The following is a 13,823-nucleotide window of genomic DNA, read 5'->3' as shown; positions in this document are numbered from 1 at the left end:
ATGGCAACTTTACGTGTCATTCTCAAATACTTTAGCCACACTTTAATTTAAAAAATGGACGGATACATGAATGTGTATTTAGGGGGTGTGTGGTCTGAGAAATCATCCCATAATAAAATGAGGTGGTCCATCAGGAGTTCATTCTATGAATTTTGATGAGATGACTTGTCCCTCACGCGGATAAGAAAATGTTGGTTTGCGAGGGATGAGATACTTATGGATCAACATATTTCATTCCATGTAATAAAAAAACGAGGAGTGAGAAAATGATGGGTCAAACCAATCACCCCCTTAATAATACGCAAACTAATTATATCTAGGCAGTGGTGAGATGAGCACAACGTATCTTTGATATTTTTATTAAGAATGTACTATAAAACTCAATACATGGCTGTATATTTAAACTAATGATTTTTAAAGGTAAATATACGCAGCAACTAAAATATCCAAAGTGAACTAAGTTGAGCTGGTACTGTTTGCCCTGCCTACACATTCGTGACATACTCATATCAGATCAGAAAAAAAAAAGTGTCGAATTCAAGCGATGAGCACTACACTTTGGTGAGGAAAAAGTATGGGTAAACGACAAAGTGCTCGTGGAAATTAGCGGAAGAAGAACCCGCAGCCGACGCTCCAGTGCATGCCGCCGAGTTTTTCTTGCTAATTTTCTTCGCTGTTTTGTAGCATAGCATGTGCCCCCTTCAGTCGTCAGTTTGATTCACGATTCACGAATGGGGTGATTTTGATGCGTACGTCGTGTCGGCGAATGATCCATGCTGCCGACCGGCCGGGTCCAAGTCTCCGGCGTGTCGTTTGGGTCTTGTGGATCGGTGGTCTGTTGATGATGATGATGATTGGGGTATTCCAGATGGTGACGTGCTGTGTGACTAGGAAAGTTCAGTCGAGCACGCTGCCGAGAGGAGATGAACTTATCTTGAACTAGATTCAGATATAGTAGGTTTTCGGCCTTGACTCTTGTAAAACAGAAATTCACATGCATTAGACGATGGCAGTGGTTGAAACTTTTGGATCTAATCCTCTGGTGGCTTTAGCAACAATGGAAACCATGGTAATCTGTTCTAGGCTACTACTCCAGAATGCATGCCTGTCCCATTCAGCAAATACTTGTGCCGATCAGTGCTCTCCAAAAGAAGTAGGAGTAATTTATAGCGTGACTCGAGGTTCATCATCAGTAGTGGTCGGTTGATGCCTGATCGATCATTCGATCTTGAGGCCTTTGGAGCAACCAGGATTCGGCTGGCAAACTACACACCCACTAGAACACACACGGAGGGAAAATGCTGTTCGTTCATGATGTTAATTGGGCTGGTTTTAAGCTCTGTAACTGTAAGCGACCGTTAATAATCCGTGACCCCAGCGACGTGATCCTCGATGCTCCGATCCATACCGGCAGGTCATGTCGCCGGGACTCTCCATCACGCACCGTCAGCAGTGCAGTACGGCTCGGATTACCTTTCATCAACCGACTAGTGTGTGGGTGCGATGTGAGCGTCGCCGGTCAGTCAAACTTGCCGTCCGCGACTCCTATCTTGCAGTATTAGCCACGGTGTTTTAGGGTTCATCTGGGGCTCGTTCCAGGCTCGCCTAGTCACGTCCTCACTAGTACGTAAAGTGCCTAAGTGCGCGCATTGCGTAACACGAGCGCAGCGCAAACCACACGTGTTCAAGCATGACAATATGGTGTTACTTCGTAGTTCGTAGTGCATGCTCTACTCACTCTAAAACGACCTTTTATCTTCAAAAAAATCTCAGTTGTTTTTACCCGGAACTAAAGGCTTTAGTTCCGGTTAAACCCTAAACCCGGTAATACCAACAGGAACTAAAGGTGATCCTTAATAAAAGCTCATCCGTGGAGACACCTTTAGTCCCAGTTGGTGTTACAAACCTGAACTAAAGCCTCAAAGGATTTTAGTCCCGGTTGGTAACACCAACCGGGACTAAAGGGTCCCCACGAGTTACTACAAAAGGATTGCATCTCCTACTCAGATGTTCTGTGTAGGTGAGATGGTAAGGAAACTATGCGCGAGGCTTGAGGTCATGGGTTCCAACATTCACAAGGAGACCACCCAAGGCCTCAACATTCAGGAGCAATGATGGTAGCAGCGATGACGGCCCGGGTCAGGAGAAGGAAAACCATGAAGTTGTGGAGAACGACGTTGAGGATGTTGGGTGGGAGAAGATGGAGGACATCAAGATGGACTCAACTGGATGCCCACCCCGATGATGGATCTTTGCTCAAATGGTTTGATCTGGAGCAGCGGGAATTCAGCTATCTTTTAATGTAGTTTCGCTTTAAAACTAACAAAACATCAGTACTGGATTCCTGTTTCCAACCCCAATACGGTCAGCCCCGGCCCTCGCCGCCGCAGCCATGGATGCGCTCGCCGGCCGCCAAACTAAGATAATGTTGAGATAACAGCGTTTAGGAGAGATGTTATCTCAACATTATCTTAGTTTGGCGGCCGGGGAGCGCATCCATGGTTGCGGCGGCGAGGGCCGGGGTTGACCGTATTGGGGTTGGAAACAGGAATCCAGTACTGATGTTTTGTTAGTTTTAAAGCGAAACTACATTAAAAGATAGCTGAATTCCCGCTGCTCCAGATCAAACCATTTGAGCAAAGATCCATCATCGGGGTGGGCATCCAGTTGAGTCCATCTTGATGTCCTCCATCTTCTCCCACCCAACATCCTCAACGTCGTTCTCCACAACTTCATGGTTTTCCTTCTCCTGACCCGGGCCGTCATCGCTGCTACCATCATTGCTCCTGAATGTTGAGGCCTTGGGTGGTCTCCTTGTGAATGTCTTCCTTCTGATATGCTTAGAAGCATAAGCCGTCGCTGTTCCTTCCAGCTCATCAGCGTCGTCGTAATCAGAATCAGAACCATAAAGGTGCCGCATATATGCCAAGCACTCAACTAGTCAACTTTGAACATGATCAGCATTCAGCGCTTCAATCCTAATGCCCTTAGGAAGGAACCAAACCATGTAATCTTCTTTCCCTTACACAAAATATTTGTTGCACCGATTGATTTTGTTCACAATCAACGATGGTAGCCATATCATGGTACAGATAGGTGACCATATGGTTACCAAAACTACATTTAGAGAAAGCTTGAAGCCAGATGGCTGGATGAGCTCATTTGTGATGGATGCGCAATGTGAAATCTGGCGCTCACAATGGCCGGACAAGATCATTCTTACTAATTACGCTTCCGTAAGTTCCAACTTCTCTTATCATACTTGTAACTTTTACATAATACATATTCACCATCTCATGAATTTTATAGAAAGAATTGCTGGATCAAAACGGTACAAAATCCCTGGACAAGGAGCTTAATGAAGAAAATGTAAACAACGCTAAACAGGTTTTGCTCTTTTCTATTATATTTTTATTTGATTTAGTTGATTCTGTCAATGGAGGTCCCTGAAACCCTGAATTTGACAAGTTTTTTTTCCTAGATATTTGTGCCCGTAAATGCAGAAAGAGTGCACTGGATATTGGTTGTAATGGACTTTGATAAACACAAAGTGCAAATCCTAGACTCCTTTGCTTCAGAGACTTATCTTGTCCCTGCTTATAAAGTGGTATGTTATTCCTTCATTCCTGAGCTTCATGTTTACTCCTTTTTAGGGAAATAGCAAAGATGAAAGCTTGCTAGTTATATAATATATATATTACAGTTTTAACTATTTATTTACTTGTTACTGCCGTGTAATGGCATCAATGCATTTATGCAGGCATCACAGCTGGAGTTGTATTTAATGACCAAATTCAACCTGCATACTGGCTATCCTAAGGAGAGGGACTTGAAGTTGGAAAAACAGAAAAACATGTAATTTTTCCTTCCTTAAAGATAACTTAGACATTGAGTTCTTTGCTGCATGTTTACTCATGCCTTGCATTGTTGTTGTAGAAATGACTGTGGGTTTCATGTCCTCTTATACATTCAGCGCTATGGGCGCAGTGACATGTATAAAATTGATACGGTTAGTAACATGCTTGTTAAGTAACAGTGTGATTTGTTTTCATTTTACAAAATATACTTGTGCCTTTAAATGCAGGAGCAAATTTTATGTTACCGTAAGCAGCTTGCTTATGAGCTCAAGCACGAATCCAATGACCATCCTTCCACATCAACCTTGAACCTTGATGATTCACCCCTACATGTGTATTCAGCAAGACCCCCACCAGGAAGATCAACAACCTCCCCATCTGTGTCAGGAAGCTTAAGTGCAACAGAATCTGACCCTTTGGGCGCTAAGAAGCAGTCTGCTGAGGAAGAGGGCACTTCGAGCAATAGATTGGTGCCTAATGAGAAGGAAGAGGGCGCTGCAGCGCACACTAAAAGAAAAAGAAGAAGGACTGAGAAGGCTGTTGGAACACCAGTTGTGTCACAACGCCCAGACACTGGAGCTGCTGCACAGGAGTTATGCAATCTTCTCTTAAAAGCTGACCCTAACAGTGAAAGGTATGCTTTGAAGACTTATTTTGTTTCTTTATGTAAGCATGTCAACCTGTACTTTCTATAGTAACTAATATCATTTCTAAATTGGAAAAAATGACAGCAGCAATCTGATCTCATTTCCCTCACTGAAGATGACAATAAAGGAAGGTGTTACCTTCTTGAGAGATGGCTCGGCCACCATCGAGATGCTCAGAGAAACAATTAAAATCATCAGGGGTTTCGAAGCCAAAAATCCTAATAGATACAAGATAATTGTTGGTCCTATGGACATGGTAAGTTTTCTACTCTGTAGCATAATGATTTTGCTCTGCTTTGCACTCATGTAGTTGTTTTACCATGAGTGCAGTCCACCTTGGACGACACTGGCAGCGAGGCCTTCAAGGATGCAGTGAAGACCCAAATGGTGGTGCCCAGCATTCCACAGGATTGTAAAATGGTAAAATTACTGACTCGTAACCTTAGAGTTTGAATCCCCATGTGCTTTTGTATCACTTTTTGTGACATTTGCAGATTAATTCAAATTTCCATGTGGTATTTTATCTTGCTGCAAAAATGCCATTTGCAGGTATTCCTCCCTGTCAAAAAAGGTAGCAACTGGTTAGTCTATTGCATTAATGGTGTCTGTAAAAGGATAGACTACCTGATCTGCAGCTCAAATGAGGAACCGATGGCTGCTACTGAATTGTGTAAACCACTCTTGAAGGAAGTAGACTTCCATGGTAGAAAAATGTTTGGCTTTATGGACTGGTCACCTGCAGTGGTTCCTTTGGAGAAGAAAATCTCTTCAAGTGATACTGGCTTATTAGCCATGTATTTTATGGAGAAGTACAATGGAAAACAGTTCAGTCTGGAAGACATAGAGGTTAGTGTATCACCTTTTTTTTAACCTGCTGATCAATGGATTATTGCTACTGATCAATGGATTATTTTTCATAATGTCTTTATTATTTTATTTACAGACCTGGTCAGAAAGCTACAGGAAATCTCTTCTCTATCTGCTCTTCAGTCAGCGTGTAAACTCCCCCAGCAAGAAGCTTAAGGCGCTCGAGCAGATGACAAAGAAGATGAAAAAATAAGTGGTGGACAATCACTTATTGAGCCACCTATGCATATCACTTATAGTAGCCCCTGAGCAAGAACATTATTCATGTATGTGTTTGATGTAAGAACAATGCCACTAGGGGAAGATGCTTCTCCATGCCACTATTGTTTTTTTTTCTTATTGAACTCAGTAGTTTTCTGTATGAACTTCCGTTTATCAGATACCTAGTTGCACAAGTTAATTTCCAGTCTCTTACTTTATTTTCCAGCCTGAGTTGGCACCAGACCAAGATGAAGAGCTGTGATGCCTGCATAAATGCATTGATGCCATTACACGGCAGTAACAAGTAAATAAATAATTAAAACTGTAATATATATTATATAACTAGCAAGCTTTCATCTTTGCTATTTCCCTAAAAAGGAGTAAACATGAAGCTCAGGAATGAAGGAATAACATACCACTTTATAAGCAGGGACAAGATAAGTCTCTGAAGCAAAGGAGTCTAGGATTTGCACTTTGTGTTTATCAAAGTCCATTACAACCAATATCCAGTGCACTCTTTCTGCATTTACGGGCACAAATATCTAGGGAAAAAAAACTTGTCAAATTCAGGGTTTCAGGGACCTCCATTGACAGAATCAACTAAATCAAATAAAAATATAATAGAAAAGAGCAAAACCTGTTTAGCGTTGTTTACATTTTCTTCATTAAGCTCCTTGTCCAGGGATTTTGTACCGTTTTGATCCAGCAATTCTTTCTATAAAATTCATGAGATGGTGAATATGTATTATGTAAAAGTTACAAGTATGATAAGAGAAGTTGGAACTTACGGAAGCGTAATTAGTAAGAATGATCTTGTCCGGCCATTGTGAGCGCCAGATTTCACATTGCGCATCCATCACAAATGAGCTCATCCAGCCATCTGGCTTCAAGCTTTCTCTAAATGTAGTTTTGGTAACCATATGGTCACCTATCTGTACCATGATATGGCTACCATCGCTGTCATTGTCCACTTCTAAAACATTGGCTTTGTAAAATGGATCCCAAAGATCCAGCGGCCAAATTCTGAAAAGATGAAACATTGGGTTAGGAAAAATGGAATTGATTTGAAAACTATTGCAGCAATACCGATTCATGTTTACCTCATTGTGAGTGCATCAAAAGCTTCCAGGGTGGATTCAATTGATTCCTGTTGTTCTTCTGGCAACATATGTTTCACATCATTAAGATGATCAGCCATATTCTTCATAATTATGTGAATATCCTCTTCATAGTCTGGGAAAGACCCATTTTGCCCCATTTTATCCTCTTCATCAGTGCCACATTCTTTCACCATTCCTTTAATTAGATCAAGAAGTGTTTTCAACGTTTTCTTGTTGTAACCAATGATAGATGGTTTTGTCTTTGGACAGTGAGATGGCACTACGGCCTCGAAGACAGCAATCTGTCACAGAGAAAAACTGTAAATTCCATATTTACTCTACACAAAGGACAGAGAAAAACTGTAAGTTCCATATTTACTCTACACAAAGGAGGAGTTGAAGCTGCTTACCAGTAGAACAAGTGAACAACCAAAAAAATTGGTGTCACTATGCTTGTTCACTATGCAATCTGACAAGTCATCGAATACCACCTTGCACCAATCAGTCTTGGCTACACATTCAAGGTCCCAAGCTAATGCAGCCTGCCTTTCATTCAGATGAAAGCCACTTGCCGGAATCAACACCCGGTTCAGTAGGACCATCAAAAAGCACCTAACTTTGTCTTTTGAGTCAGGAACCTTCTTCATCAAATTGATCAAATTCTTGGCACCAATTAGCGAATTTTTAAAATTGGGCTTCGAAGGGACGTCCTTATTGAGGGTATCGGGATACTGCAAGAACAAATCAAGAACTTGTTTGTGTGCAGATTTTGGCAAAATCACTTCCTCTCCCTCAATTCCGCGTGGAAGGCCTAATATTTCCTCAATCCTCTTAACTGTGACCACAATCCTTTGCTCATTGCTTATATGTGTCACAATTGTGCCATCTACCACTTCTGTTCTATTATATATAATTTCCACAATGTCACGCCTTTTCAAGCTATCCAGATCCAGCCCCATCATGTTATGAAACTTGAGGTCATCTTTCAAGATATGGGTTGCTTCATCACCCAAGAATCCTACTGCTTGGGCAACTGCCTTTAGAGAATCGCATGAAAAATCGTGTGACTTGTGTGCCTTGCGACGTGCGCGTGCGGAGGGTTCTTAGGAATTTCTAATATTTTTTGGCGCAAAACTCTTTAATCCCGATTAGTAATACCAATCGGGACTAAAGACCGAGACCTTTAGTTTTGAATGATTAGTCCCGATTGGAAAAACCGAGATACATGAGGTTTCCCAACCGGAAATAATGCTCGTTTCTCTACAGTGACTATATTCACACACAGTTTGTTATAAGATATTGTAAGGTGTAGCCATCGCATAAAAGGTGAAACCTGCCGAGTTAGTGAGTGCTCACTCGTTTTTCTACCGGTGATTACATACACACACAACTTTGTTATAATATACGATAAGGTGTAGCCATCGCGTAAAAGGTGAAACCTGCCGCTGCTCAAGTTTAATGAGGAGTAATATGCTCTATCTAGTATCTAGAGGCTAGAGCACAGGTTTTTTTTTGAGAGGCTGAGTACATTTTTTCTTAAGAGCTTACTATATTTTACGTGCCTTCTCTCGTTTTGGTCCTAATCCCAATACGAAGTTTCTTTTTCTTTACGGAGGCCCAATCGTGTACAGTCCACCGAAGTTTTTTTTTAATGACAGTCCACCAAAGTTTGTTAAGGCTAGTCCCAGTGTAAAGTTTCATCGCACTGTTTCCAAGGATGCCACATCATCTCATGAGGTGTATTCTCATGAATGAAACAGAGAGTCTCAGTGCATAGTTTCATTTCACGATTTCATAGGATGACCATGATATTTAATTGTAAGGCATGCGATTGGATATGGTTAGATGAAATGAAACTCTATAGCCCCCAATGCAAGTTTCATAGTCTTGGAAACAGTGTATACACAGTTTCATCCTGATGAAACTCCTTCCCTCTCTCACTTCATAACTATCATGCCATGTCATCACATATGCTGATGTGTCACTGTATTTAATGTGCATGAAACCTCTATGAAATCCCCCTGGGATTAGCCTAATTAACTTGTTGGGCCTCGTCATCTCCCTCTCTATCAATATCTCTCAAATGTTTTCCAATAACTAGTTAATAGGGATATTTCAATATCACTTTCACCGTCATTGGAAGAGTTACTTTTGCAGTTTCCCAATAATCTCATCACAATCCAACTACCTTATTGGGAAAGTCACAACTCCTCCTTTATTTAGTGAGAGTTGGGGTGAATTATTGGGTTGTACAATAATTATTGGAAAAAATGAAAGTTAAAGGGAGATTGCTGGAGCACTATTTTCTTATCAACTCTCCTAATATGATATTTGGATTGGGGAAAGAAAGATTGTTGGAAATACTTTTACGTGGGATCAACTCAATTCGCTCTCTCACTATTAGGAGGGTCATCTGAGCCGGTGAATATCGGCATACAGCCGTATGAGAAGCAGTACGAAAAAATTGGCTTTCTAAAAATAATATTAAGATTCTTTTTCAAATAATATTAAGATTATTTTTCAAAAAATACTTAGATATTTTTTTGGAAAAAATTGGAGGAAACGTTCATCTGACACGTAGCTATCGGTGCGGCTTGATTTACAACCTTGCGGCTTGATAATATTTACACGTAGCTAGCAGTACGAGTATAAGAGTAGTAGTAACATTCCTAGATATTTATATTATTTATTAGAAAAGAAGTATTATACTTGTAGTTTCCACCTGAGCCCAACCCGTCCCAAACGCACATAGAACGAGAGAGACGGCGATTGGCGAGAGATCGAGTAGCCCACTGCAACCCGGTCCAAACTCCGGTCCTCCCCTTCCCCCTCAGCCCTTGCGCGCTTCCTCGCCGCCGGGCGTGGTCTCCCTCCCTCCCTCCGAATCTACTCGCGCTCCCAACCTTTCCCCGTCCGCCCGCCTCTGCTCCCAAACAATCAAAATAGTGGCATGGCATCTCGCATCCTCCATGCGCGCGCTGGGGCCTCTGTTGCCGCTCGATCAGTGCGCGCCCACGGCAGACCGATCTTGACTCCTTCAACGGCTTACCCTACGCTGATGGCTGATGCTGGAAGCTGCGCTGGAACAATCCCGGCAATTCAGGTCTGTTTACTTACCTACTTTGTGTTCTTGTGTGGTACATGCAGTGCAAACTCCAGTCCATTGGATCGAAAACCCTTTCATATGTATTTCCAAACACGTTCTAGTTCTCCATGATGCTGTACTGTACCATGGTATTCATATGTTGCAGTATTTAAACATTGCATCCAGATAATGTAACATCAAAACTGAACCTTACTTTACTGTAGCAACCTTTTGTTCCTGCTCCAAGATAATTATCACCCTACCTTCAAGTTGAAACCCTTCTTTCCTCTACCTGTATAAGATGGCTGGTTATATTTATGTGTGATCCAGGACTAGAAAAGTTTATGTTCTTCTAATAGAAGATCTATATGCAGGGCCTTCGTCATTACGGAACACCCTCCAATCATCAGAATGTAGCAGAGCTGAATGAAGCACTGGGAAAGGTGGAGAGGAGGCTGGATGCACTTGAGGGAAAATGTGATGTTGGGCATAAGCCATCCATGAAAGGTATATTCAAGAAATATAAACCGTATGATCTGACACAAAATTAGATACTCTTTATTTAGTATTACTGGACTAACTAAGTTATGCTCACCCCTTTTCTTTTCTTTTCTTTTTGCAGTGACCATAAAGATGTTGGAAGCGTGGACATAACAAAGGAATTTCGTCAAGTAACAGATGGGCTTATGACCGTAGGTTTTAGTCTTACCTTAGGTGTGGCAGTATATTACCATTTATTCTAGATGTTTGCAAGAGCCACTCCACTGTATAAGTGAAGTTAAGATGGTGTGGAATTACTTCTAGAAATGGTGGCTGACAAGCAAATATTTGGTCCTGGCTTAGTTTGTGGAAACGGTTGTGAAGTGGCAATGCTTTTGTAATTTGATGAGCCAATTACCCACTTGTTTTATGCTTTGCCTAACTGGTAAAGCAATGTAGGGTGTTCATGCACCACAAGTTTATCTGTACATGGTTAGTTCATGTAGTACCAATTACCATTATCTGTAATTGGTTGTAATTTAGTCCTGGATTGGAAGGATCTTTAGAGGAACTTCCGCTCAAGTTATTTTTCAGGGGTTAGGTTTATCTGAACGGATTGGAAGGATCTGTGAGTGGTGTTAGCTCTCTTAGGTCTATCTGAACATACAGACTGGATTGGAAGGATCTGCCTGTGGTGGTGTATCTCTAGGAGTTCTTAGGTCTATCTGTGCATGGGTTCTTGGTCCGGAGGTTATGTGGATCATCAATTGACGCAACACAGGCAGTTCGTCTTAAGCTGTATTTTTTTTCCGATTTGCTTTGCCTGTTTCCTTCAATTTAAACAGGATTTCCGTTCAAATATCTCTGTTTTCAGTCTAACAGACACGATCGCAGTACCTCCGTCCGTGCTCGCTTGAATGGCACGCTTTCGCTTCAGTAACCGCAAGCAGCTCAGGGCGCGTTTGGAAACGCCTCGGCGGTTGCTTGTGACGGAGAAAAGCGCAAGCCGCACCCCGGCTCGGACTAGGGGACGGGGCAGGGCAGGTTGCGCGCGCGCGTACAGCCAGCCGTGTTGGTGCCAACCCGTCGTGGTGGGAGATGCAGGCGACATTCGCAGCCTGGGGTGGGGGAGGGCCACACTGAAATCCGGGCCGGGGTCAATCGTGCACGGCGGCCCTACTGCCCGATCCCACGGTCCTCGTCACGTACGTGACGCGGAGGCGGCGGAATCATTCTCGTGCCGGTGGGTGTCGCGTACCCCCGGGCGCCAAATCCGAGTGAGATCGCCGTCGGCGTACGGCCGCCATAATAAAACCTCAAGAAACAGAGGGGAAATCCCAAGCGAGGCACTGTGCGACGCTAGTGGCCCGTGTCCAACTCACGGAACGTACCTCCTCGCGCGATCCGGTGCGATCGGGGCCTGATCTGCTAGAGACGGTGGCCTCTGCAAGCACAGGCACGAAGCATCGGCTCGCCTCAGCTGGTCAAGTTGCCGCACCGCATTTGTTTACGCGGCCGCGGAGATCCTGTCGCGCGCTTGCTCCCACAATCCCACGCGCGCATGTGTCGCGTGCTCTGATCTCTCCGCCTCACCGGTTCGGCGCTCGCTACCACCAGCCTACCAGCGTCCAGGGCCTGGTAGCTCGCCTCTTGTTCGGTTGCTCCCGTGACCGGAGTAACGCGCCTCACGGCCGGCAGCGGTCTGAGGTCTGAGACTCTGACCCGGTCGGCGCCGGTGCCGGAGCAAATGCGAGCACATCAGCGCAGCGCCGACAAGGATGGAAGCGTCCGTACACCGCCGCGGCGGCAGTAAAATATACTACTAGCAGAGCAGAGCTTGCAGGGGTAGGCAAAAGGCAGGCAAAAGGACACTGGGCGCTAGATTCCATTCGTTCCACTCCACCGGCGCCATGATTCGGCCGTGATTAGATTAGACGAGACGCGCCCCGCCCGGGTGTGGCCGTGGCGAGCCGAACGAAAGCTCCGCGACACGCAGCGCCCGGCCCCGCTCGCGCTCGATTGTTTTTGGGCCGGCTGGGGATGATTGATGTGTGGCGATTAGCCGATTAGAGTAACGGGAGGGACCGTGCCTGCCTGCCGAGAGAAGCGGCGCGCGTCCGTCCGTGTCAACCACCGTTGCCTTTGCCGCTCCGGTGGTCTCCCCCCGGTAATTATTGCATGCGCGAGCCGGGCCACGACGTCCCCCCTCCGGGATCCATCCGTACGTGCACACGAGCCAACTCCCTTGTCGCATGCATCGTGGTAGTACTGTTAGTACTATCACTCACCAAACCAAAGGTGCACGAATCTTGACGCGAAGTGTCGTAGTGGTTACGCATCAGGACCATTGTTTTTGTGTGTGTTTTTTTTTCGGGAACGCAGGTGTAACTACGGATGGAACTTGGACCAGGACTTTTAAATTTGCGTGGAGCCATTTCGAAGTTCTCGATCGAGTTTGAATTCGCGCGGACGTGCTCGCCTCGTTGTTGGCTCCAAGCACGTTTGACTTTTGAATTTCGTGGTGGCCTCCAGCTCCATTGACGCCTTCAACCTCTGAAATTCTGAACCACAGACATGATAAAAATCCATGATTGACTACGGGTCCAGTTTTGTAGTTGGGAGCTTAAGTTTCTTCACGGGTGTGTTTTTTTTCAGAAGATTTGAGTTCAAGTTCAGAGGGCGCGCGCGCTGGGCATCTGCTCGAGTGGCCCATAACAGGGGAATGCACGTGCACTGCACAGTTCCATTCCATCATCTGCGCGCCAGAAAAAAAAAAGTCATGTTCGTTCGTGTTAGGTGCAACACTTTTGAAGCCACTAATAATGCATGCAATATTTCTCGTTTCGAAAATAAAACTACGTTACATGGACAGACTGGCTGCTCTCCATCCAAAATGGCTCCAGTCGGGAAACATTCGGAGACACTACTAGCTTTTACTCGCTTTGTTATTTTAAATCCTTGGCATTCTGTCATTTTTAGATGGCTCAAGCTTTGTTCACAGTTCCGCCCTCTGCCACGAGCCGATATATACTGCCGCTTAATTCCACCTTTCAACCCATGCCCAAGAATAGTCCAGGAACGTACGTACTAATTTGTTCGGCTAATTACAGCCTCCTAGATGGGATCCACGAAATCAATGTAGTCGTACGTACCTTTTTTTTTTGCAGCAGTACTGGCGGGCAGTTAAACATCGAGATGTTCAAGCGTGTACGCAGACATGGATGGACGTGACATGAGACTAACGGCTAATGACCTTAATTCTCGCCTTCTCAATTACGTTACGGCCGCTTTTACTACCAGCCGGTAATGCTGGTACCCGCACGCTAACGCACTGGTTGCTTTTATCGGATCCAAGGAAAATCTAGCGCGACACGGTATACGTGACTGCGTACATGAGAGCGAGTAGAGACGCGCGAGACGGAGACGAGACGTGGAGACCTGGCAGAGGAGAGGCGCAACGCAGATGGCCGTTGGCGCTGGCGGGCCCGGGAGGGGGTGCTGGTCCCACCCCTACCCTACCCCTCCCCTCTTCCGTTCCGTGTCGCCTTCTCCCCCGCGGCCGCGACAGCTGCCGCCAATTAATTAC

General features: G+C 44.6%; 2 protein-coding genes and 1 long non-coding RNA gene across 3 annotated transcripts; 2 read left to right on the top strand and 1 right to left on the bottom strand.

Moving 5' to 3' along the window:
* Positions 1 to 3,100: 3,100 nt before the first annotated feature.
* LOC117837701 (uncharacterized) lies at positions 3,101 to 5,003 on the top strand. The gene is made up of 7 exons (XM_072291204.1): positions 3,101 to 3,607; positions 3,761 to 3,855; positions 3,937 to 4,009; positions 4,085 to 4,491; positions 4,592 to 4,760; positions 4,835 to 4,940; positions 4,999 to 5,003. The coding sequence occupies exons 1-7, from the start codon at positions 3,530 to 3,532 to the stop codon at positions 5,001 to 5,003; spliced, it is 933 nt and encodes a 310-aa protein (XP_072147305.1). The 5' UTR covers positions 3,101 to 3,529.
* A 1,067-nt stretch (positions 5,004 to 6,070) lies between these two features.
* On the bottom strand, positions 6,071 to 7,713 carry LOC117839964 (uncharacterized). The gene is made up of 4 exons (XM_072291064.1): positions 7,083 to 7,713; positions 6,673 to 6,974; positions 6,361 to 6,595; positions 6,071 to 6,287 (listed from the first exon to the last, which is right to left on the bottom strand). Exons 1-4 carry the CDS (start codon positions 7,632 to 7,634, stop codon positions 6,147 to 6,149), a joined length of 1,230 nt encoding a protein of 409 aa, XP_072147165.1. The 5' UTR covers positions 7,635 to 7,713; the 3' UTR covers positions 6,071 to 6,146.
* A 1,690-nt stretch (positions 7,714 to 9,403) lies between these two features.
* LOC117837708 (uncharacterized) lies at positions 9,404 to 11,032 on the top strand. The gene is made up of 3 exons (XR_004636419.2): positions 9,404 to 9,775; positions 10,132 to 10,264; positions 10,380 to 11,032. It is a non-coding gene; the product is annotated as an uncharacterized lncRNA (long non-coding RNA).
* Positions 11,033 to 13,823: the final 2,791 nt, after the last annotated feature.

This window comes from Setaria viridis, chromosome 9 (assembly GCF_005286985.2).
Source record: "Setaria viridis chromosome 9, Setaria_viridis_v4.0, whole genome shotgun sequence".
NCBI classification, from domain to species: Eukaryota; Viridiplantae; Streptophyta; class Magnoliopsida; order Poales; family Poaceae; genus Setaria; species Setaria viridis.
The sequence above is the reverse complement of the archived record's forward strand: the minus strand, read 5'-3'. Positions and strand labels throughout refer to the sequence as shown.

Coding starts and splice junctions, on each gene's coding strand:
- LOC117839964 (XM_072291064.1), bottom strand. CDS start 7,634: ATGATGGGGCTGGATCTGGATAGCTTGAAAAGGCGTGACATTGTGGAA. Junction 6,596..6,672: donor TTTGATGCACTCACAATGAG/GTAAACATGAAT, acceptor TCATCTTTTCAG/AATTTGGCCGCTGGATCTTT. Junction 6,288..6,360: donor TTCTTACTAATTACGCTTCC/GTAAGTTCCAAC, acceptor TGAATTTTATAG/AAAGAATTGCTGGATCAAAA.
- LOC117837701 (XM_072291204.1), top strand. CDS start 3,530: ATGGACTTTGATAAACACAAAGTGCAAATCCTAGACTCCTTTGCTTCA. Junction 3,856..3,936: donor TTGGAAAAACAGAAAAACAT/GTAATTTTTCCT, acceptor TTGTTGTTGTAG/AAATGACTGTGGGTTTCATG. Junction 4,761..4,834: donor TTGTTGGTCCTATGGACATG/GTAAGTTTTCTA, acceptor CCATGAGTGCAG/TCCACCTTGGACGACACTGG.